Below are 26,533 nucleotides of genomic sequence, written 5' to 3' on the forward strand. Positions count from 1 at the left end.
TCCGGATGCGGTGGGCGTGAACTGATGTTGTCACGAGACGTCATTGCTTTCAGAGTCGTTGCAGTCCGAGTCATTTCCGCGAATCGGTTCCTTAAAATAGGTCATTTAAAAGAACCGGTTCAAAAACAATTCAGTGATTCTTATTTCATTTAATAAAATAAGGCGAGACTGAAAAATATTGAATTCAAGGAGATTTCAAACTTAGTGACTCTAAATAAGGTGTGAACACACAACGATTTAACTTGCTATATGATGACATAACAAAAACAAATCCTGAAACCCGCAGTACTTCCGGATGCGGTGGGCGTGAACTGATGTTGTCACGAGACGTCATTGCTTTCAGAGTCGTTGCAGTCCGAGTCATTTCCGCGAATCGGTTCCTTAAAATAGGTCATTTAAAAGAACCGGTTCAAAAACAATTCAGTGATTCTTATTTCATTTATTATGTGGGGCCTCACATCCCTATCTCTATTACATGTTCCAGTAAAGCCACGTGCACCGATCTATAATTAGATGCCACATGTAGTTTTTTATAATTCAATTTTATTAGTAAGGATGATCTTCTTAGACAGGGACACATAAAAATCACTGAAAAACAGTCATTTTGAACCTAAATATAATTAATTTGTACATTAATTACACAATACAAAAAATGTTTTAATTATCTTCGGTTCACCCTAAACGTTTTTTATGTTCTTTACTTGTAAGTAACGATAAAAACGTGATCGGTTGTTGGTTCAATTCGTTTTTTGTGTGTGTGTGTGTGTGTGTGTGTTCATTTGAGAAGATCAGAACAAAACGTTCAGGTGTGCGTTTCACAAATGGTCTCAAGTTCCGTCGTTACCATAGCTAACGATGCTTTTGGGAAACGCACCCAAGTCCAATTCATGAACAAATCATTTGAACTGCTTTAGTAAACCAAATCCACTAAAACGATCCGATCCAAAGAACGATTCACTTACGAGTCGGACAGCTCCGTGATTCGCGTTTAGCAGAGTGTGGGAAAATCCACCACTTCCCCCCAGAAATGAGTAAAATGCGTTGGAATTATTTTTGTAACTTTTAAAACTTGCCCTATGACTGGAAATATACGCTCATGTTGCAGCTGTTCAAAAACATCTGTAAACAAGCACGTGTGTGTAAGCTATTACGTATCTAGCTATCTATGGCCAACAGAAAGCTTATAGGCTAACAAAAATGAGAGAAACAGAGAGTTAGAAAGATGAAGTGACCTCAAGCGCAGGAAAAACTCTAACCTTTATTTTATTTTCAACTCAGTTTTCAATCAAATCTGATAGGTCATTTTAGCGGTCAAACTGATTTTTTTTTTACTGTATTATCTAAAAACCAAAGCCAAGATCAACAACCGCTGCAATCAGAGAACATTCAGTACTAAAAGAATTCTTCCTTTTAAAGCAATATGCATTTTATCATGACTTTGAACAAGGTTAAATGTCTAAGCTGAGATTCAACACATGAGTATTTTTAGAAAGGGAGCAAGTTTAAGATTATTATATATTTAGATTATAAGATTATATATATATTTTTTGTTTAAGTTCTCAAACATGATGAATTTCATATTTTATTAGAACTGCAGAGAGAAAACACTAAAGTTTTACGTGTCACAATCTGCACAAGGACACGGAGATTGAGGATCCACATGCAGTTTAGGGTATCCAAAGCCATAGACATACACAGGCATGAGGTCATAGACAGGGCAGGCAGGGCAGGCAGTCAGTTCAAAGAATATAAAACAGGGCAGACAAGGGTACCAGCCAGGAAACACACCCCTTGTCCAAATACCCACACTTGCGGTCTTTGCACTTGACCACTTGACTACTTATATGACGTATTTCCTGTATTTGGCCCAAGTGTTCAAGTGAGCATGAAGACCACAAGTGTGTGTCGAACTTTTCATTACCTGATGGGACACACTTGTAGTGTTGTAAAAATACAAGTGTTTACATAGCTTTATTTTACTTTGCATTTTAAAATCAACTTCTAAATGTCTGTTCAGTAGTCCCTATAACATGACCATTTTAATTTGTGGTGCTTCTAATTAAGTGATAAAAAGCAGTTGCAAATGTTGTACAAAATAAATATCACCACTACTCATCTTTGCACCAATAAAATGCAAAAACACTGTTTTTCTACCAAATTAAATGTAATATCTAATTATTATATTAATATTTAACTTGCATTGGAAAGGTTTCCGTGACCTCTCATGAGATCTCGGCAAAAAGTCTCACGATTTATTTCCAGAACATGATGCATGATGGGATACACTAAGCGGCAAATAGTGCTCCGGAGCGGTATTCGAGATAGTGTGGATTTAGTGTGCGTTAAGGGGACTACACTTTGGTATTTTTTAAGACCTGGGACAGTCTTGAGCACTTACTTCCTGTTGCGCTCTCAAGTGGCCAAGACCGCAAGTGTGGGTATTTGGACAAGGGGAATGTCTAGTTTTAGTCAATTTCTTTGGTATTTTTTAAGACCTGGGACAGTCTTGAGCACTTACTTCCTGTCGCGCTCTCAAGTGGCCAAGACCGCAAGTGTGGGTATTTGGACAAGGGGACAGACTCAAAGAAGCAGTGTGACAACAAACAAGACTAAGCACGGAATGACTGAGGGAACAGGCAGAGAACAAACGAGGTAACCAGTAACAGGTGGGAACAATCAGGTCTAATGAGTCGGGGCAAAGGATGATAGGACATGTAGTTTTTTTTAAGGGAGAAACTCATGGGAAACTCAAATGCCCTCATGGGCACTCCAGCTGGAGATAGTGACATTAAGTCTAATAACTATAAACTGGAAATGTAAATGAAGGGAAGTTTCCTTTTTCAGTGTTTATCCCTTAAGTAAAAAAAGGAAACATATTTCTTCAGTGGATGATTGCTGTAACTGAGTAATCTTATAATCAAATGAGCTTAAACACTTCCTCACCATCTCTCACTAGAATTGGATGCAGACTTTATGTATTGTTATATGGAATATTTCCTCTCAAGTGCATCAAACACTAAACCTATAATGTCAGTGTTTCCTTTTGCTACATCATTTTCTTTTGCTCTATTCAGCTATATTTGATAAAACAGAAACTGCAAATGTTTAGAGCTAATATTTCCAACCTGGTCCTGCAGCTCTCCATCAGAATATCACAGCTCACTTTTATCCATGTTTGTCTTAATGAAATTGGAACATCTGGAGAGGAACATCACTGATGTGTGTTAACATCTTGACATCACAGAGAAGTTCTAACAATGATTTCAGCCAAGTGTTTTGTGTCAAAAAATAGCAGTGAAATATTGTCTTAAAGATAATACATTGTTCCTTTCTTTCTTCTAGAAGTATTTCGAGAAATGTGTCTTTTTTTTGTCCATGAAAGTCCAACAAGTTAGCAAGTGACCAAAAGAAGAAACAAACAAGAAGACCAAAATTAAAAAAAAGAAAGAAAGAAAGGAACTATCCCTTTAGCATTAACTCTGCTCCGCATGTGTGTTCACTGTGTGTGTGTGTGTGTGTGTGCACTTGGATGGGTTAAATGCAGAGCACAAATTCTGAGTATGGGTCACCATACTTGGCCATACTTCACTTCACTTCACTTCACTTCATTTATTAAATCTAATCTTGCTTGGTGGTATTAAAAACATTTTACAGCATAATTTGCCTTTATTTGACTTAGTGTAAAACAAAACCATACTTGAGGGCCAGATTGTGCATTAGCAAAATTCCAAGGAATCACAGCGAGTTGCTGGGCACAGTGATTCATCTCTCACTGTTCTTTTGGCCATGAAGGGGTATTATTATATAAGGCAATCTCAGATGTGCGAGAGAAGTAAATAAATGCAGATCAGCTGACATCCCAAGAGCCCAAGAAAGATAGCACATAACCCAAAGCAACTGAAACAAGATTCAACTGACCAAAGAGGCATTCATTTCAGTTTTTCCCATGCAATCTGATGCTTTCTGTGAAATTGTGTAATTTGGTAGTTATTAAAAATTCCAAAATGTAAAAACAAAAAAATGAAGTTTCTTCATCCTGGCACTAAAAGGCCAGCTGTGCTTTATTCAGTCAGTGACTTCACAGGCACATTTTGTAAAGGCACCACCTAATTGGTTTCAGACAGGCTTAGAAGAAACCATTACATCATGTCTAAAGATCTAGAACAGTAGTTCTCAAACGACATATTGTAAGTCTGCAAAACAAATGTTAATAATAAAAGGCAACTAACCATATAACAGATACAACTCTGGTCCCTTTAAAGTTTCCTCATACACAGTTTTTTTTTACTTGATGCAGCCAACTGTCACTGCTCAATGGGGCTTAAAAAGATTTAAGGGAGTTTCTTGATTTAATGCTATATTTCCTGTCCATTAGGTCCTATAATGACTTTGAATGACTGAAACATGCATTTTCTGTAAAGCTGATTTAAAACGACATGTATTGTAAAAAGCGCTATACAAGTAAACATTAATTGAATTGGAACACAGGACAGCAAAATAAATAGACTTAAATATTTTAAATGGGAGGAGAAGACACTTTCCATATCTTTTGTTGATAATATTTTGGCACAAACTAATCTTTCCTTTGGTAAAGGCTAGCTAAATTATGCAATGCAACAAGTATGTTGCATGTCCTGCCTTCATCCTTCAAAAACCATGAGAAAAAAATATTAAGTTAAAAGAAAAGCTATTGCCTACATTAAATACAGATTCAATTATGACAAGAATAATCATGGTCCACAATTTGTTTTGTGCAGTGAGCTATTGGCAGCCAAGAGAATGACATCAAAAGTAAAAAAAGCACAAACATTTAGAAACTAAACATTCAAACTATAAAGGCATGTCTGGTGGACATTGAAATCATCAGAATAAAGTAACTGTTTGCTTAAATCATTTAAATCATTAATAATAAATCTTTTTTTTTTTTATAAATAATTTTAGGACTGTGTAACACCTGGGCCTTGAGCCAAAACATTTATGTCCTATTGGCCGCCCTAAGTACAGAAAAATATTACTTGCATATTAGATATTAACTTCAGTTATTCTCTACAAAACAAAAAATCCTGGAAATCTACAAATTCAATACAAATTCAATAGCAACAGCAGACAGTTAATATAACATCTGTGATCCAGAAAGCAGTCCCTCAGCTGAGCCATAACAAAAGTTCACAGTGTTTAAACAGGACCAGCTTTGAAGAAGAAAGTCTTCTGTAGTATCTTATGCCAAGGAACTTTGAATAAATAGTTATTTTTGCTGCTGTAATATCCACTGTGTGTGTTGTAACAGTACAGCAAATAACAGCGCATTCTAAGCCAAGGATGTTCAGAAGAACTGTTATCCTTCAGCAGCCAAGTAACTTTTGGCAGCAGACTCTGAAAGGGGAGAACTGCCCAGTGTCAGACTTTGAGTGATCAACATTCTCCAATCAGACACATTTGGAATATTAAGTCATTAAGTTGGCTTGAGATAATCTATAAATTATGGGCTAAAGTTAAAAGGACAAACAAGAAAAAGATAAGCCAAATATCTGGCTTTTTCTGGGTTAAGGGAGTTCAAGGCTAAATTTCCAAGAATTGCAATGAAACATTTTTAAAAAATCATTTTTAAGAAATTTAAACATTAACTGCAGTTTTGTGGCTCTTGTGTCATGACAGATCGCTGTAGCACCTCAGTTCAAGCAGCCGATCATCTCTTCCTTTTTACTATAGCATGAAATGAAGACAAAACACTGATATTGTCCACTAGTTTGAGTAAAATGCATTTTCATTCACACAAACAGAATTAAATCATCCTTATTTTTCAGAATTCTGCACTGTAAAAAAATGGTTCTTTCAACTTAAACAAAGTGTTCGTGCTGCCTTAAAATGTTAAGTTCAGTCAACTCAAATATTCAAGTTGTCATTAGCACAACTAAACATTGACTAAACTTAAAATTTTAAGACAGCACAAATGCTTCCTTTTTTTTAAGTTGAAACAACTAATTTTTTTTGAAAGCTTAAAAATTTAAAAACAAATTCAGTGATGTCATGTTTGAATAAAAGTTGGCACCAAGTTGTTACATCAGTGTGAACGGTCAATCAGTTTTTGCACATAAGTATTGTCCATCTAAAAACAGCAGCATCCAAATAATTGCGGGAAGGATGCAAGTTACAATAGTGAACTGACACTTAATGTTGCATTTTGGGCTCTGAATATAAAACATGAGTGTGATCTTGCTTGAGAACAAAGCAAGAAGAACCACAAAATACATCACAGAGACCACGGTTCTGTTGTGTTTTGGTTTTGTTTCTCTGTGTTCCAGTTACCCGTGTTCCCTCCTTAGTTTCCATGGTTTTTATGTAGTTACTCCACACCTGTTTCTGTTTCTCCCTGATTGCCCTCACCTATTTAAGCCCTGTGTTTTGCCTAGCTCTTCAGTTCTGGTATTGGTGTTCTTTTATGTATATCTCCTGTGTTTCTCTTGCTTGTGGATTTATTATTAAAGGACTTTCTTGTTTATTTTTACTCCTGTGTTGTATGCTTTCCATGTGACAGAATGAACTAATCAAGGGAGCGCAGAAAACTATGTCAAGAAACAAAACAAGAAAGGAACAGGGAAAAACACAAGTCCATGACTGTTACAACCAGCAGGTTCATTTTTGGTATACAAGGCAGGCAAAATCCATCTCCACAAGTTTCTCAAGTCCCACTATCACAAAGAAATGTTTTTTTCTTTTTTTGCAAGCATGATGCTACTCTTTGTCTGTGGTTTAGTGGCAAAGAGGTCTACAGATTAAAACTGAAAGTGCTTGCTGACTAATGTTTTTTCACTGATGTAAATTAAAACTCTTAATCTTCAACCACTGAAACTTTAAAAGTTTCTAATTCAAAAGATTGTGCATTAGTCACTATGATGGCACTGTTATGTTATGACATTAAAATATGAGCTACTACCATACCTGTCACGGTAAAGGCTATGTATAAAAAGGTCTTACTAAAAAATATGACATGATTTGTCTGTCGATTTGAGTTATAGTGTAGAGGAGTCATGTAAGGTGATGAATACATTTTTCTTGATATTTTGACACATAAGAGGTCATTGTACTATATTACTCTAGCAAAGATTCTTTTTCAGAACTCCAAACTTCCTCTGCAATTCAGAAAGAACATTTATTGTTTCCACTCCACAAAAACAACTCGTTTTAAACGTCCTTGTTTTTTAATTGTTTTTAGTACAATAAACACTATAAAGGTACAAAATATCCAATGAGTTGAAAATGAATTTTCTAAGGTTTAAATAAAATGATTAACAGACAGAAAGAACCTTCTGATTGGCTAAACAAAGCCTCTTTTTATTTTATTGTTCACATACAGTGGGTACGGAAAGTATTCAGACCCCCTTAAATTTTTCACTCTTTGTTATATTGCAGCCATTTGCTAAAATCATTTAAGTAATTTTTTTTCCTCATTAATGTACACACAGCACCCCATATTGACAGAAAAACACAGAATATTTATTTTAATATTTATCTTCTATTATCTTTTTACTTTCAATTGCATTTACTTTAATTGTATTTTCATTTGCATATTTATATTCAGTAAAATCAAATGTGAATATTAGAAGTTTAACAAGGTCGTAGTTCTTGTAATGAGCCCTATAAAACGAATATTGTTTCGATACAATCTTCCAAATGCATTGAACTAGGGTGACCATACGTGCCATTTTCACAGGACGCGTCCTGGCCAGGAGGGTCATATACTTTATTATAATAATGATAGCGATATTTTTAGCAGTTAAACATGTCTCTTTTCACATAGCTGCAAATAGTTATGCACATTTTCTGACAAACAATTTTTTCAAATTCAATTTTAGTTACATTTTTTTATTTAATGTATTTTTTCAAGTCATATATAAATAGCAATTATTTCGTTATATTATTGTATTTTTTTTAGGTCTCTTAAAAGTGTGCAAAGCTACTATCTTGATATATGACGTGAATAGTAGTATAGAGAAGCCAATTTTTTTTTTTAATTACTAACAAAAAATTATACTCCTCGCATACAAAATATATTCATCATTTTTACAGCTATTAAATTGGACGTTAAACAATAGTGAAAGAACAGTTTTAGAATATCTGGCAAACCAATGGAATTTTTATCTAGACAAAATTTGAATGGCTTGACAATGCCTTGACTGAAAGTCTGAAGGTCATTGAGGTCGTTTCTAGCAGGAATATTTTGTCAGTTTCTAAAGAGATGTGGTAGCTACTCTGTTTTGAAGGCTTGTTAGTCTAAGTGGTCACTAGAATGAATTGGTAATTAAGGTGCTCAGAAGGGTTTCGAAGGTGTTAGTTAGCTAATTTGGTGTATGTAGACCAAAAATATGCTCTTGGGTTTAGGAATTTTAAAAGCCAACATAATTGCACATCTGGAGATGCATATGTTCTATGCTGTCATCATGCTTAATCATACAAAAAAAAACATGGTACCATGGATTAATTAATTTACATCATATGCAGCTGTCTTATAGACAGTCAATATGTCAAATAAATGGGAGTAATTAGAAGAGAGCATCAAAGGCATTTGTTTACTTTATAGGATGTCTTGTGCATTGCCTCATGGTATCTGTCGGCACTTGAATGTTTGCCACTGTTGAATACAATTCTAGTAGAGGTCCAGATTTCACCATAAGGAAGGCAACTGGTTGTATGACTGGAGTCAGATCGAGTGCATGGGATTGGGATTTTTTTTTTTACTAGAATTTTTCTTGCTATATTCTCTGTGCTGTCATCCTTATCATTTATATTACTACTATAACATAATGGCATAATATTCCTGTCTCCCTTATCGCTTGTGTGCCGATGTTTATTTTCCACATTCCAGTGGTGGCATAACATGCCAAAGGTTTCTGATGCCTGATCAAGTGGCATGTTACCTATCCCCAAAATAAATTTCGTACTTAAAATTAGTAAATTATTAGAATTAAATTAGAAAGTTGGGCTGTAATCAGTCATTTACTATTAAGAAATAAAATAATCATAACTTAAAGAGCTGTGTCTAAAGGCTTTCAGTTGCTCAGATTCGTGGAATGTTATGGTCATGAGATGATCTACAGAGTATTTTATTCATTTAATATGTTGTCGTATTAATATTTGTGTCAAACATTGTCTGACCTCTGAAATCATATGGAAGGAAACAAGCTTTAAATAAACGTACATGCAAAGATTTGCCTCACTGAAGTGAAATGTCAGGCCTCTGATTTTGGTTTTCTCAATCAGTCAACTCTCTCTTCACAGTTTAATTACTTCCATGTGCACATTATTTGATCCACCGTTCCTGTTACCCTTAAACATATGGGCCTTATGACAGTTTTTTCACTCTGTTGGTTCTGGCTTAAGGGTTTAAAACACTCATTGGTAGGTTTGGATATTATTAGATTTTCTGTTCAAATCTGTTTTATCAAAACTGTTGACATTCTTAATGGCATAGAACAGGGGTGGGATGCCCATTTTCTTTCATCATGCACTAGGGGCAGGGGTCATGGGGTAATGGGGGTGAAGGTTAGGTCGATTCCAAGGACCTGATGAGGGAGAGGGGGTCTGGAACGTGATTTTTGCCAATGGGAACCCCCCCTCCCTCCCCAGAATGCAATCACGGAGGGGGCCTGAGTCAATATGCTGTTCAGGGGGCCCAGACTGGGGAAGAATAAAATTCTGGTTATCACAGTTTGCAGTGAATTCAAGCAATTCTACGACAAGATGAGATGGAATCTAAAGAAGTGCTGATCTTATTTTGCTGATTTAATTCAAATAAAAGTAAAAAAAAGTTAATAATACTGATAATAATAGTAATAATAACAAGTAAAATAAATTAAATTCTATCTGATATATACTGCCATACACAAGTTTAGGGTCAAAAATATATTTTTATTAAGTTTGATTTAAGCCCTATACGGCGCAGAGAATCCTGAAAAAAAGATCACTGCCTAATATCACAAAAATATTCAGCAGCACAACTGTTTTCAACATTGAATTGTTTCTTGAGCAGAAGATCAGCATATTAGAATGATTTTTGAATGATCATGTTACACTGAAGTCTGGAGTTATTATTTTAATGATTTATTAATCTAGCAAAATCACAAATCTTTTTTTTTCCTGTGTTGAAAAAACTATATATAAAAAAAATCTTCTTTATATTGAGTGCAAAGTGTTTCAAGAACAGCAGACCACATCAAAGCACTTGCAGCGTCCAGCTCAACTGAGCAGCTCATAAATTAATTAAACAGGTGGCGTGACGCTGAAGGATTACTGAAAGAAGTTTTTTGGGATGCAGATGCAGATAACTTCAATTGAAACAAACAACAAAGTAAAAAATAGTTCATATAATATTAATCTTTCTTGCTCTTTATGTTCTGTGTGCCTACTCCTTGTATAGGAAGTAACAGCATTGTGAAACACAAGACATAAAAGCTTGTCAATGGCTGTATTTGGAAAGCCATCTTAATGAAAGAGTTGTGTTAGAAATTATTTTGTAATAGAGCAAGTTGTTCTGTTAGAGTGCCCGAGACACATATAGGCTCCATGTGTCTCTCATGTGGGATTCTACAGTAGAAATTGAAGCATGAGAGCAAAGGAGCAGAATACAGATTAGATTAGATTGATTTCCTTTGAGCTCCTACTTTGGGACAATGGGCGTAACTTTCTATGCATAGGACATTTGTAGATTTTGTACCTCTCAAACGAATAGAGAGAAGCAAGTAGATGCAGATGTTTCTATTGCCTCATGGAAGGGAAAGTAGAATGTGACTGAATTTGATTCAAGAAAAATAACAACAAAATATATAGCCCTTTATCTCTCTCTCCCATGCCGACCAGTCCAATAGTTAAGCAATGGTGTGAGATGAAGGAATAGTTCACCCCAAAATGAAAATTAGCTGAAAATGTACCCACCCTCAAAAAGATGAACATGAGTTTGTTTCTTCATTGGAACATATTTGGGGAAATTTAGCATTAATTGCTCACCAATTGATCCTCTGCTGTGAATGGGTGCCATCAGAATGTTTTTTCCTCATTCCTCCAGTAATTTGTGCATATTTCTCTCCTGATTCAGATGAGACAACTTTTTCACTGGATAAAGAAATATTATGGATAGGACTCATATTTTAGCAACTTAATTGATGGACTGGAGTGGATTACTTGTGGATTATTGTGATGTTTTTATCAGCTGTTTGGACTCTCATTCTGACAGCACCCATTCACTGCAGATGATTAATTGGAAAGCAAGTGATGTAATGCTAAATTTCTCCAAATCTGTTACATTTAAGACTGGTTTTGTGGTCCAGGGTCACATATATGGACTTTTATTTTAACATGGCCCAAAGCACACAGATGAAATGAAATGAAAGTTATTGATACTATTAATGGTGAATGTTATGTGTGTTAATTTTCTATTGTATATATGTAATAGTTTGTATTGTGGTTTTCAAAAGTTACATTCAAATGTTTGGTCTTTTTTTTAAACAAAATTAATATTTCAGCAAGAAGAATGCTTCAAAAGTGACAGTACAGACTTACATTGTTACAAAAAAAATCTATTTCAAATAAATTCTATTCTTTTGAACTTTCTATTCATCAAAAATTCAGAAAAAATATATCATGTTTCCCACAAAAATACTAAGCAGCACAGCTCTTTTCAACATTTATAATCATAAGAAATGTTTCTTGTACATCAAAACAGCATATTAAAATTATTTCTGTGATCATGTGAAATTGAAGACTGGAGTAATGGCTGCTGAAAATTCAGCTTTACCATCACAGGAATAAATTACATTTTAAATATATATATATTAAAATAGAAAGCAGTTATTATAAAATTAAAATAATATTTCACAAAATTACTATTTTAAGTGGGGGTTTTTTTATCAAAGAAATGCAGCCATGATGACATAAGAAACTTAACATTAAAAAATCCTACCAACCCCCACATTTTGAACAGTAGTATATATTTCTGTCCCTTATGTCTTGATTGTCACATGTTGTCTATTATACACTCATTGATAGGATGCCTGGATGAAAACCCGCCATACGACATTGTATTCCTTGTGGATAGTTCTAGCAGCATCGGTACTCGAGACTTCCGGGAGGTTAAGATGTTCATGCACACTTTTGTGGATGGTTTGGAAATTGACTTGAAAAAGGTACAAGTTGGCATTGCTCAGTTCAGCACCGATCCCCACAAAGAGTTTCTGATCGGGGACTATGCAAACAAAGCAGAGCTGTTTAAGAAAATAGATAACCTTCCATACCGAACAGGAGGCACGTACATGGGAAAAGCCATGAATTTCCTTAAGGACAACTATTTCACGAGTGCGGGTGGAAGCCGTATCAATGAAAAAGTGCCTCAGATTGTTGTGGTGATCACAGACGGAGACTCAGCTGATGATATAAAGGGACCTGCTGGAGATCTGCGAAAGATGGGTATTATCATCTTTGCCATTGGTGTTGGTCCAACCAATATGACAGAGTTAAAGGCCATCGCCAACAGCCCACCTGAGCGTTTTGTGGTTAATATAGACAATTACCAAGCACTGCAAGGACTAACAACCACCATGAAGGAGACAGTGTGCATCTTGATGAGGGATCAGGGGAAAGGTAAAGTGAGTTTTTAAAACTTTGTTCATAAGTCAACAAGCCTGTATACACCTGATATCTGAATCTGTTTCTGGTGATCCAATCACAAGTGGTCAAGCGAGATAACAGTGTTATTTTAGTACAATTATATTTATTATTAATATTTTGAATTAGAATTTTTAATTTTAATTTTAGTTAAGTTTTAGTAATTTTTTGTACTGTTGTCATTTATAATAGGGGTTTTTGTTGTTTGACCTGGTAGTAATGCACGTCTCAAATGTGTCTCCTGTGACCATATGTGATTTTCAGGAAGAGGGTCTCTGATATTATGATTATATACTTTACATCAGTGATGTCACTAACATCACCACTTCACTGTGTGTTATTGTATATTGATAATACACACACACCCACAAAAGCAGTAAATAAATACATAATAAGAAAGAATTGAAATTCATATCAAGCATGTTGAAGAATCATCATTAAGTCTTGTGCATGTAATATGCACATGCCAAGTACATATAAAAAGCCAAAAAATAAACTTATATTTGTTATGCTCATGTCTCACATCTTTTACAGTGTAAAAATGCGGGGCTCAAGTTGAAAGAAGTTCTGCCCTGTTTTGTGTTTTTAAAGGCATTCTGTGTTATTGACTTTTATCTTAACCTTGAGGAAAAGATCATCACTGGTTGATTTGTGAGCAGTGACTGTGTAATATATTGAATATTCGAGTATTTATATGTGCAAATATGTAAAATAATGGTCAATTTCCATTTTGTGTCCGTTTCAGCCATTGCCCCAAAGTTTGCTGATGTATTTATCCTGGTGGATAGTTTGGCCCAAGGGGAAACACAGCAGATAAGGGAACTTCTCAACCTACTGGCTGTGCAGCTCAATGTGGGTGATGGATCTCATAAGATCGCACTGGCTCAATTTGGCGAGAGCGTCGTCAAGGAGTTCCTGTTCAATGACTACAAAGTAACAGAAAAAGCCAGAGGGTACATAAACCGGTTTGAGCCCAGGTCCAATGGAGAGCGAAAATTAGGAAAGACCATAGATTATGTTCGTACTCACTTCCTTAACACGGCGTCTGGCAGCAGAATCGCTAAAGGCTACAAGCAGTATCTGCTGGTGCTGAGAACAGGGAACTCTTCCGACTCCACTCTGAGGGCCATACGGACAATGAAGAACGAGGATGTGACCGTTATTGATATCAGATTGGAAGCAGATTTACGCTACCTTTCACCTACGCTACGGACTTTCCAGGTTGACCAGAATATCATTGATGTTGCTGCAGACATCACGAAAATAATTCAGGAAAAAGAAGTTTTCAATGTTACAGGAGGTTAGTTTGCCTTTATTATAACTAAAACAATACAGACATAACAGCACATTATGAGTTATATGTTCTTTAAGGTGCATTAAGTAAGTTTGACACACAAAATATGAAGTGTTTTTGATTCAAATCAGATTGAAGATGACATTGAAGCCGTTTTATTCTATGTAAGGTGGGTCCTCCCCCCTCATGGTGGCTTCCATGTTGAGATCATGACAAGCCATGTTTTGCAATTCAACCAAATAATAAACATAATTTTCAGAAAATGTTAACATATGTTGCATATTAGTCATCTCATAAACACCATTTGTACTCCAGAGCTGATGGGGGCAGCAGAGAGCCTAATATTGTTGTCTTGTTTAGCTAAATAAATGAGAGCCAGCGAAACATGAATGAAATCTAATAGTACCTTATTTGATTAAAAATATAAAAATATAATTGTAATATTATGTATAGTTTGGTGATAATGACATTTTCTGTTACTGTTCAATTTTGCCACACTATTTTTCACTTGATAATCTATATTAATGTATTTTTATTGTCTTTGAACAGATTGCAGTTCAGCCCAAGTGGCAGATATTGTGTTTATTGTGGACGAATCGGGTAGTATCACCAGAAGCAACTTTGATCTAGTGAAACGTTTCCTCCACCGCACAATAAGTGGCCTCGAGGTGAAGTCTGACAGTGTGAGGGTGGGAATGATTCTTTACAATGACAGACCCAGTGCTGAATTCTACTTGGACACTTTCATTATCAAGAGTGATATTCTGAACTATATTAAAATCCTACCATACAGAGGGGGAGAAACCTCAACAGGTGCAGCCCTGAAGTTTGCTAAGGACAATCTCTTTACTAAGACGAGGGGAAGCAGGAAAGCTGTCGGTGTTAAGCAGATTGCTGTTGTCATCACTGATGGCAAGTCACAAGATGATATCACCCCCCCAGCTGCTGAACTGAGACGCTCAGGGGTCACTGTATATGCCCTCGGGGTGAAGAATGCTAGTGTGGAGGAGCTCCAAAAAATAGGATCTTACCCTGAACGGCAGTTTGTGTTCAATGTGGATAGTTTTCAGATGCTTACATCGCTGGAGAAAAGCCTCAGAAAGAGCCTTTGTAAGGTTGTGGTTGATAGAGGTTTTGACAAGATCAATAGATTCATCCTAAAACAAGGTAAAAGCAACAAATAATGTAGGCAACGAGTTAAAAGAGTTAAAAAATAATTTTTGATGAAAATGTCAACCATTTATGTAACGGTAAAAGGAGACTCAGAGAAATAAAATAATGATATGATTAATATCATAATACACTTAACCCAAAGAGCTTGTGCTGAATATCTTATTCTTTCAGTATGTTACCTTCGGTTTCCCCTTATAATTTCTTGTACTTGTAATTCAATCCTCACTTTTAGGATGCGTGAACACAGAAGAAGCCGATATATATTTCCTGTTGGACCACTCTAGCAGCACTTGCGCCGACATTGGAGACGTGAAGAAATTTATTCTAGACTTCCTGCAATTATTTAACATTGGACCCAGTCGAGTTCGTGTTGGAGTTGTGAAAGTTGAGCGTGATCCGACTCTACAGTTCAGCCTGACGGAGCACAAAAACAGAGTCTCCTTAGAAGCAGCTGTGAATAACATCAATCAGCCCTATGGAGGTACAGAGACAGGCAAGGCACTAACTTATGTGGGCAATCTCTTTAGTCAGGCAAAAGCATCCCGTTCAGCTAAGGTGCAGGAGATTCTCATTATCATTACTGATAAGGAATCCCAAGATGAAGTGAGCGAACCAGCGGCAGAGCTGAGGATTCAAGGTGTTTCAGTCTATGCCATTGGAGTAAGGGATGCTAAGCAGGATGAGCTCTTGAAGATGACGGCTGACACAACTAAGCAGTTCTATGTGAGCAACTACGATGCTCTGAATGCCCTCAAGAACGAAATTGTCACAGATATTTGTTCACAAGAGGGTAAGACTAATCAATGATACATATAGTCATGAATCCTGTCCATGGACTTCTGTTCATTCACCACCAGAGGTCACCCTTTCCATTACATTGACTCTCGCACAACACAAACTGTTGCATAGCACCCCGGACTACATATCCCATCATTCATTGCACTGATTACACACTGCACTGATTGCACTGATTGCACACTATATAACACCCACTCAAACAACCATTCTCGGCTGAGTATTGTTTAGCCTGTTCCCCGTTCCGAGTCTCTGTGTTTCCTTGCCTTGCCTTGCCTTGCCTGTTCTCTTGGTTTCTGATCTTTGTCTGTTTTCCTGGATTTTTCCCTCTCGTCTCGCCCCTGTGATTCTGTCTGCCGATCAGTGACCTACACTAGCCCTAGGACTATTCTTGTGTTTTGCCCGCCATATACCTGTTTGCCATTGATCGACCCTGCCTGTGTTTGACCACTTATCTTGTTAAATAAAGCTTGCACATGGATCCGCACGCCTCTCGTCTCGTCAGCCCCATTACACATATACTGCAAAAATTGCATGTTTTTGTCTGGTTTAAAACAAGACACATTTTTGACAAACTTAAAAACATTAAAAGGCTAATTAAAGATATACTACCATTCAAAAGTTTGAGATCAGTACGTTTTTTTTTCTTTCTTTCTTTTTTGATAGAAATTAATACTTTTATTTAACACGGACTCAGTTAATTGGTGTGACAATATTTATAATATTACAAAATATGGTTACACTTTACTTGAAGGGGTGTGCATAAGACTGACATGACACCTTCATAATCATGACATGCCACCTACATAATCATGACATGACACATGTCATGAATATGAAGGGTTTTATGCATGTTTATGACAACTGTCATTAAGTGTCATTCGCTCAGTTATGTCATTTTTAATGCAAAGATGACATTGTTTGAGATGTATTTGTTATGGGCTATGGTTAGGGGTAGGGTTAGGTAAAATAATGTCAAATTTGCATTAAAAATGACATAACTGAGCGAATGACAGTTAATGACAGTTGTCATAAACATGCATAAAACCTCCTTCATATTCACGACATGTGTCATGTCATGATTATGAAGGTGTCATGTCAGTCTTATGCACACCCCTTCAAGTAAAGTGTTACCCAAAATATTTATTTTTCGAATAAATGCTGTTCTTTTGAACCTTTTGTACATCGAAGAATCTGAGGGGAAAAAATCTGAGTTTCCATGAAACTTTTATGCAACACAATTGTTCTCAAAATTAATAATGATAATAAATGTTTCTTGAGCACCAAATCAGCATATTAGAATGATTTCTGAAGTATCTTGTAAAACTGAAGTCTCAAGTAATGGCTTCTGAAAATTAAACTTTGCTGTAACATGAATAAATGTGAATAAAATAGTTAGCATTCATTTGAAATTAGTTTCACAATATTACTGTTTTTAAGTGATCAAAAACATAAAAAAAACATCCTATCAACCACAAAATTTTGGATGGTAGTGTAGCTTAAAGATTGTATTTTTAATTTTAAATATGTTAGATATATTTACTGGATTTTTTCTGCTTTCTTTAGCCTGCAAGAACAAAGTGGCAGATATCATGTTTTTGATTGATGGCTCTTCTAGCATTTACAGCCTAGACTTTACATCAATGAAGACATTTATTACCAAAGTCGTGAATGGTACCGTCATTGGAGAAGATAATGTACACATTGGGGTGGTCCAGTTCAGCGATAATCCACGGGAGCAGTTTCCACTGAATAGGTTCTACAACAAAGATGAAGTAGAGGACGCGATCAACAGCATTATACAGCTAACAGGAAACACATACACAGGGAAAGCGCTCTCATTCATTTCAAAATATTTTGACAAATCCAATGGCGGTCGGCCTAATGTTCCACAGTTCCTTGTAGTTATCACAGATGGGGAAGCTCATGATGCTGTCGCTGCGCCTGCCAAGGCCATCAGAGACAAGGGTGTCACCATCTTCTCAATAGGTGTGGGCAGTGTAAACACTACACAGCTGTGGGAGATCAGTGGAACTCGAGATAAAGTATACGTGGAGAGGGATTTTGATGCACTTCAGTCCATTGACAAAAACCTCCAATTCAAGCTCTGCAGCCCTGAAACAGGTGAATCCTAAACGTTCCTAAAATGTTCCTGTATGCCACGTTTTCAGCACAACCCTGTTGAAAAGATCAGCTTTGTATTTCGGATGTTTTTTATTTAGGGTTTGGCAAAATTTTGAATTTCTCTCTTTAGTTTCTTGAGTTGAATTGTGAATTCCACAGGAAGTTGAATTGGACTGACAGAAAGTTGAATTTACTTATTTATATTTCCAAGAAATTCAACAGGTAATGGCATTTTGGGAAATGAAGGGGTTTTCACCCTTGGTAAATTTAAATTTAAAAGGTCAGTTTTGCAAACAATTTTGCTTTAAGAGATTGTCAAACCATCTTTCAACGTTTATTTTAATGAACCTTCCTTTTTTAGTTAAAAATTATATACTTCTTTTAGTTGAATTGATAAATTCTACTTAATTGAATTCTTATTTGAATTGCAACTGTGCATCCTGTTAGACACCCGTTTAACATTATTCAAATGCAACCATGTTGGTTGACTACAAAGTTTTGCTGTGAACAAAATTGCTAGAATAAACCATCTTAGACCAGCCTGGGATTTTTAGGCTGGTTTAAACTATAGTCTTGGAGGACATGATTTTTTTAATGGAATATTAATAAACCTTTTCTCATTGTACTTGTAGGTTGTCCAAGCACGCAACTGGCTGATGTGATCTTCTTGGTGCAGTGCACCAGACGGATTCGTATTCAAGAGTTTGAAAACATTAAAACCTTTTTGATTTCCGTGGTGAACAGCACACAGATTGGAGACAATCTAATTCGCATTGGCGTTATTGTCTACTCAGGCACTCCAAATCAATTTTCTTTAAACCAGTACAACAATAAACGTCAGGTAGTGGAAGCCATAAAAACCTTGAAGTCCCCACCTGGAAATGACAACACGGCTAAGGCTCTGGGATACTCGCTCAATTACTTCAATGAAGAGAATGGTGGACGCCAGAAACGGGACATCCCTCAAATGCTGTTCATAATTACGGATGGTGATGCTAGAGACCGAGAAAACTTAAGTGCACGGGCTGATGAGTTTGCGGACAAAGATATAGATGTGTATGGAATTGGAGTGGCTAGAGCTAGAGAGAGTGAGCTGGAGATGATTACCATGAACAAAAACAAAATCTTCCACGTTGATAATTACGTGGGTCTTCAAACACTGCAGATGAATATCTCCAGTGTGCTTTGCAATGCAACCAAACCAGGTAAAAGAATTTGCTTCAGAATGACTTCTTGATTTAGATCTCAGATTTATCAACATGATCAGAATTGGCTTGTCTCAGTTTGATTGTTCTGTCTTGCAGAATGCCAGAAAGAGTTAGCCGACCTGGTGTTTCTTATTGATGGATCTGAAAGCATCAGCGAGGAGTCATGGAGAACCATGATTGCTTTCTTGCTAAATGTTATGAACCAGCTCCGTATTTCTCCAGACCTTTACAGAATTGGTATAGCCCAGTTCAGCAGCTTATATCAGAAGGAGTTCTACTTAAATGAGTATAACGATACGGAGGGGGTGAAATCAGCAATTCGACAAATCACGCAAATTAAAGAAGGGACAAAAATTGGAAACGCTCTACGTAACGTTGTGGAATTCTTCGAGGAGAGCAAAGGGAGTCGCAGACAGAGCAGCGTACCGCAAAATCTTGTACTTATCACTGATGGCATTTCATCAGACAGTGTGAACGAAGCAGCCGATTATCTCAGATGCCTGCAAATTCAAATTTTTGTGATTGGAATCGGAGACATCTCGATGCCACAGCTCAGCTATATTGCTGGGTCACCAGATAGGTTATTCAAAGTGCAAAACTTCAACTACCTTAATCTGACAACAGCAACATTTGTTTATGCCATTTGTGTTCCTCCAAGTCAGGAGCCAAGTGAGTAGAAGTACCATTTATGTGTGATATTAATTAGTGAAATTATATACCTTTAAGAGTAACACCGAATTAGGAATCCACAGTATATTTGTACCATATTGGTTATTGGCCGATATTAGACTTTTTTTTATTTATTTATCAGATTTGTTTGATATTGGATATTTAATTGTTATAATTAATTGTTAATTTCCCAGATTTTACCCATCATCTAACTCTCACTTAAAGTAAATCTTTATTAACATGAATGATTTAACTAATTATTTACTGTTAAATTAAATCTAGCAAATCTCTAAATGCAGATTATTCATATTGCACATTAAAATGTTCTGATGCCTTAATTAACTTGTAGCATTTAAAATGATTTTTAAAAAAATGTTTTACTTTTAATTAAGTTAGGCAAAATAGGATAGAATTTAAATATCAGCCATTTATTATCTTTAGCATTAAATAATTATTCATATATGCATATATTTATTCAGTTATGCATATGGTTGTGATTTGAACATTGAAAGCATTTAATTGATCACATATAAATTCTGTTTCTCTTTATTTAGGTTGCTCTATTGACATTGGCATCGGATTTGATAACTCGCGCACCAGCTCAAGTCATCAGTCAATCTTTAGAGACCAGAAAAAGCTGCAGTCCTACCTGCCCGAGATCATCCGCTATGTTTCAGTTGTGCACAACCTGTGCTGTGTCCGCAGCCCAACCCCCAACACCAATGTAGGCCTCCGATTGGTTGATGCTAATGGAAATATGCTGGATGACTTTTCCTTCAAAGAGTACGATGAAGGTGTGGTAAAAAAAGTGATGGCACTTCAGACTTCACAGTCTCTGAAATTCAACGCCCAGCTTCTACGCTCTTTTGAAGACAAGTTCAGAGCTTCAAATTCTTATGTAAAGGTGAGAACAGCAGTTACCAAACCAGCCCCTCTGAAAAATACATCAGATAGATGTATGCATGATGATTGATTGATTTATTGATTGATTGAATGATTAATTGATTGATTTGCTATGCTGATCCACCAGTTATACCAGCACTGAACCAGCACTGACCGCCATAAACCAGCATGAACCATCAAGTATTCATGTTGGTCTAAATTTGTCCTTTCATTAGAGAAAACTTTTTTTTTCTTTGATTTCTTGTTTTAGGTGCTGATCATCTTTACAGACGGGTTGGATGAGCCTGTTGAGGACCTTCTGCTTGCCGTCAACAGCCTCAGGATGAGTGGTACAATGACTAAACAACAACAAGTTTCTTTAAAAACCTGCACTTTGTTCAATAGCTTTTCAACAAAAACAACTTCATACTGTGCAGTTACAGTTACAGATGTGCCTGCTTCAAATCAAAGGAGGTTGAATATGCCAATTACATTTTTCCGTTTACTAAGACTCTCTTTGTGACATTCACAGGTGTAAAAGCGCTGATGACTGTGGCGCTAGAAGGATTTAAAAGCACTGCTGACCTGCAGAGGCTGGAGTTTGGTCGAGGGATGCACTACAGGCAGCTTCTCTCTATCGGCATTCAGAATGTGGCCAGTGTCATGCAGAAAGAAATTGCAAGTTAATTTAAATCACCAAATCATAGACAAAAGCATGAGACTTTGAGAAAATCTATATTTCATAATTTTGGTGCTATGAGAATTTTCAGGCCTTATTTGTCACATGCAAGTACATTGTATATTTGCAGTACATTAGCTGCCAAATGGTTTGCCTTAGGGATCACAACGGTGTTTTGACTGCTGTGTAAATAAATGGCTTCCTGTGGGAAGTAGTGTGAGGCTCTCTAAGGGAAACAGCTGTAAGTTTTTAAAGAATGCTGAAGAAAGATGTCAGGATGTCAAGTGCTTGGTTCAACGTGTCAACAGTCAGTTCATAACATAAAACGCCTTCCTTCAAGTGTTTCTCGCTATCTCACTTTTTTTTCCAATCCATAGGATACAGTTGCCTCAAGGGAGTGCTGTAATGTGATGTGTAAATGCACCGGTCATGAGGGAGCACGTGGAAATTATGGTCCCCTGGGGATTAAGGTCATTAGATTTATGACTCAAGATTTACTGAACAATATTTGAAAATGGAGATAAGTGTTTAATTTGTCACTGTACTGCTGATCAGGGGTCACCTGGACTGATGGGACTTCCTGGTTTCCCTGGAGAAGAAGGAGGACATGTAAGTTCTTCAATTTACATTTATTTTTATTTGTTTAAATGTATTTTTGTTTGTAGTGTTTGCATTGTGTTTTGTAGTGTTTGTTGGGTTTGTAACACATTTTGTTGTAATAATGTTAAACTGTTACCCTGGCTTGACAAGATGATAGTCTTGGACTGGTTTTTGGTTATCAAGAACTTTTTTAAGCCATTGTGTCACGAATCCGGTCCTTGGCCTTCCGGCCGATTGCCCCTAGAGGTCACTCTACCTTTACACTGACTCTCACACTACACAGACTGTTACATGTCACTCCGGACTACAGTTCCCATCATCCATTGCACTTACACAGCTGAATTCACTGATCACTCAGCCGTCACTATCACACGCTCACCTGAGAGCCATTACACACTCTATTTAACACTCTCTCAGTTCCTGTTCAGATTGCCATGTATTGTTCTGCATTTTCCACTCCCCTAGTGTTAGCTGCATTACCGAGCCTAGTGTCTTGTTTTCCTTGTCTTGCCTTGTCTGTTTCCCCATGTTCTGATCACTGCCTGTGGACCTGAATTATCCCTTGAGTCTCGCCCAATTGGATACTGTTCGCCCCTGCCTGGACCTTTGCCTTGTACCTGGATTATCCCTCTTGCCTTGCCATCAATATACCTGTTTGCCATTGTCTGACCTATGCCTGTTTTTGACCACGTCTCTTATGAATAAAGTCTTGCAGATGGATCCGCACGCTTCCTGTATTCCTCCGTTACAGAATACACGGCCTTACAAGGATCCAGCAGCTTTTCAGAAGAACATTGGCCAGGTATGGTCACGGCAAGGATTTTGTTAGCCCTTAGACAGGGCCCGCGATCACTAGAGAACTATATTCACAAATTTTTAGCCATAGCACCCTATTCTGATCTGCCAGACTGTCTTTTGATAGTTTTTTTGTGATGGCCTTAATCAACCTCTACGATCTGAGCTTAGATGCGAGGGTCCGCGTTTGTCACCCGAGTTGTTTTTTGGACTTTGCTTTGTTGACTGTTGGCTCTCTATTCACTGTGGGTATCGCGGACGAACACAACCCCGCACTCACTCATGTAATGTCCCCCGCACTAGACTACGCTCACAAAATGGCGGACACAACAGACCCCCGTTATGTGAAAGTTGATCTTCATGAACCAAGTCAAGTCACAGGTGATCTTCATAAACCAAGTCAAGTCACAGCTGATCATCGTGAGTCAAGTCAAGTCACAGCTGATCATCGTGAGTCAAGTCAAGTCACAGCTGATCATCGTGAGTCAAGTCAAGTCACAGCTGATCATCGTGAGTCAAGTCAAGTCACAGCTGATCATCGTGAGTCAAGTCAAGTCACAGTGGATCATCGTGAGTCAAGTCACAGTTGATCATCGTGAGTCAAGTCACAGTTGATCATCGTGAGTCAAGTCAAGTCACAGCTGATCTTCCTGAGTCCAGTCAAGTCACAGCTGATCTTCCTGAGTCCAGTCAAGTCACCGCTTATCTTCATGAACCGTCAAGTCACCGCTTATCTTCATGAACCAAGTCAAGTCACATTTTATTGTCATAAGTCAAGTCAAGTCACAGCTGATCTTCATGAACCAAGTCAAATCACAGCTGATCTTCATGAGTCAAGTCAAGTCACAGTTGTTATTCATGAGTCCAGTCCAGTCACAGCTGATCATCCTGAGTCACGTCACGTCACAGCTGATCATCCTGAGTCACTTCACGTCACAGCTGATCATCCGGAGTCTCGTCAGGACACCGCTGATCATCAGAAGTCTTGTCATGTCCTGTCTGTTGCACCCAGATCGTCAAGGTAAGTCTTTCGGTATCCCAGTCTGGTATCTAGTGTGAGGGATACACCACTGGTGTCTGAACGCACCGCTGGTATCCCCAAACCCACTCTCTCTAACCCTTCTGTTCCTGAACTAATTCCCCTGTCTGAAGTGTTTCCCCTGATGGGGATCGCTTTTTGTTGTGTTTGGGCTGCATACACCACCACAGAACTCCCCGAGGCGGCAGCACCCACTATTAGGTCTCCAGATTTGGCGGCTGAAGCTGCAGAATCTCCTGAGGTAGTGGTGCTCGCTGCTGTGTTCCCCGAAGCGATGGTGCCCACTGCAGTTTCTCCAGAGGTGGCGGCGCATGCTGCAGAACCTCCCAAAGTGGCGGTACTCACTTCAGCTCCTTGCGTGGTGGTGGCACCCAGAAACGCACTTTCAACCTGTCATGTCAAGGTCGAAGGAACCTTTGCCGAACTCTCCCTGTATCCTGAGGGCACTACTGTAGAACCTCCAGAGGTGGCGGCATCCGCTGCAGAACCTCCAGAGTTGTGAGTAGTACCCACCTGTGAACTTCCTGTTTGTCCTGTCACGGCTATGGAGGCCGTTTGTGAACTCTCTGCCTGTCCTATCACGGCTAAGGAGGCCGTCTGTGAATCCTCGTCCTACCCTGTCATGGCTATGGAGGCTGTTTGTGAACTCTCTACCTGTTCCTGTTCCCGAGTTAAGCCCAGGGAGGACTCCTGTTCCCGAGTTAAGCCCAGGGAGGGCTCCTGTTCCCGAGTATTGCCCAGTGAGGGCTCCTGTTTCCCCATCTCCAGTGTCTGCTCCAGCCCCAAGATTCACTCCAGTGCCAGCACCACGTAAGTGCTATCCTGATCCTCAGTTCCGCCCAGGAAGGGTTCATGTCCCTGAGTTAGGCCCAGGGTGGGCTCCTGCTCTGTCTGCTCCGCCATGGAGGTCTTCTGCTCCGTCTGCTCTGCCCTGGTGGGCTCCTGTTCCGTCTGCTCCACGTTGGTGCCCTGCCGGCTTTGCCTCAGTTCCCAGTCTCTCCATTTCCACATGGATCTGGCCCACCGTCCCTCCCCCTGTTCTGCCGCCGCCCCCCCCCCCTCCTGGATGGTATTGTGTTGGGAGCGTCTGGAAGCCGCTCCTTGGGGGGGGGATCTGTCACGAATCCGGTCCTTGGCCTTCCGGCCGATTGCCCCTAGAGGTCACTCTACCTTTACATTGACTCTCACACTTCACAGACTGTTACATGTCACTCCGGACTACAGTTCCCATCATCCATTGCACTTACACAGCTGAATTCACTGATCACACATCCGTCACTATCACACGCTCACCTGAGAGCCATTACACACTCTATTTAACACTCTCTCAGTTCCTGTTCAGATTGCCGTGTATTGTTCTGCATATTCCACTCCCCACATTACCGAGCCTAGTGTCTTGTTTTCCTTGTTTTCATCGTCTTGCCTTGTCTGTTTCCCCGTGTTCTGATCACTGCCTGTGGACCTGGATTATCCCTCGAGTCTCGCCCAATTGGATACGGTTCGCCCCTGCCTGGACCTCTGCCTTGTACCTGGATTATCCCTCTTGCCTTGCCATCAATATACCTGTTTGCCATTGTCTGACCTATGCCTGTTTTTGACCACGTCTCTTATGAATAAAGTCTTGCAGATGGATCCGCACGCTTCCTGTATTCCCTCCATTACACATTGCAAAAACAGTCTTTTTGTATTTTATTTGATAGCGTGTTTACAATACACATTGTTCAGCTTTACAGAAGAAAATGTTGAAAAATTAAGAAAATAAAAGCAAAAAAGGAAATTCATTACACCTTACTATATTGATTAAATGTAGAATAAAACAAGTTTTTCTTGGCTAATGATATGACTGTAGTCATCTCATACGAATGTGCTATTTAAACACACACCATCAGTAAAAGTTTAGGGGTCAGTAAGATATTAAGTGGCACAACAGTTTGATTGATAATAATAACAAATCAGGATATTAGAATGATTTCTGAAGGATCATGTGACACTGAAGACTGGAGTAACTGATGCTGAAAATTCAGCTTTGCCATCACAGAAATAAATTCTATTTTAAAATATATTAATATAGAAACAGTCATTTTAAACTGTAATATTATTTCACAATATTACAATTTTTACTGTATTTTTGATCAAATAAATGTAGCCTTGGCGAGCATAAGAAACTTATTTAAAAACCATGACCTCAAGCTGTTGAATGGTACTGCATTAGTTTGAAAGTACTATTCATTTTTGTGTAAAACTCTTTTTGCACAAAAATACACTGTAACACTTTAAATACCTGAGTATATACTGAATATACTAAAATACTAATGTCCTATGGCTTTCATGTGCTATACATGTGTGTTTAAGGGTGAGAGAGGGCTTCCTGGTTTGAATGGAACTCGAGGACATCAGGGATGCATTGGAAGAAGAGGCATAAAGGTAACATGCAGTGCTATATGTTTTCTTACTAAGTTTTAAATGTGGCTTTTAGAGCTGAAACACTGCAATATTTATTTTCCGGTGTTTATTTGTTCTTCGTCAGGGTGGCAGAGGCTACAGAGGTGACAATGTGAGTACATCCATAAGTATTTGTACACAGACATCTGAAGTTCTCATAGTCATTTAAGCTCTAGAGA

The 26,533-nt window shown here is 38.0% G+C and overlaps 1 protein-coding gene across 1 annotated transcript in view; it reads left to right on the forward strand.

Annotated features, from left to right (window-relative positions):
• The first annotated feature begins 12,011 nt into the window (after window positions 1-12,011).
• Window positions 12,012-26,533, forward strand: part of LOC107556078 (collagen alpha-6(VI) chain-like) — a 29,186-nt gene continuing 14,664 nt past the window's right edge. Inside the window, exons 1-14 of the mRNA XM_016239077.1 lie at window positions 12,012-12,630; window positions 13,400-13,954; window positions 14,498-15,115; window positions 15,354-15,911; window positions 17,483-18,040; window positions 18,673-19,245; window positions 19,345-19,917; window positions 20,472-20,821; window positions 21,071-21,149; window positions 21,332-21,477; window positions 21,856-21,948; window positions 22,034-22,087; window positions 26,265-26,336; window positions 26,440-26,466. Of these exons, the coding sequence (XP_016094563.1) occupies window positions 12,012-12,630; window positions 13,400-13,954; window positions 14,498-15,115; window positions 15,354-15,911; window positions 17,483-18,040; window positions 18,673-19,245; window positions 19,345-19,917; window positions 20,472-20,821; window positions 21,071-21,149; window positions 21,332-21,477; window positions 21,856-21,948; window positions 22,034-22,087; window positions 26,265-26,336; window positions 26,440-26,466 (4,875 nt within the window). The remainder of the gene's footprint in view (window positions 12,631-13,399; window positions 13,955-14,497; window positions 15,116-15,353; window positions 15,912-17,482; window positions 18,041-18,672; window positions 19,246-19,344; window positions 19,918-20,471; window positions 20,822-21,070; window positions 21,150-21,331; window positions 21,478-21,855; window positions 21,949-22,033; window positions 22,088-26,264; window positions 26,337-26,439; window positions 26,467-26,533) is intronic.

The sequence above is a fragment of the Sinocyclocheilus grahami genome, unplaced genomic scaffold, assembly GCF_001515645.1.
Source record: "Sinocyclocheilus grahami isolate Dianchi unplaced genomic scaffold, SAMN03320097.WGS_v1.1 scaffold555.1, whole genome shotgun sequence".
NCBI lineage: Eukaryota > Metazoa > Chordata > Actinopteri > Cypriniformes > Cyprinidae > Sinocyclocheilus > Sinocyclocheilus grahami.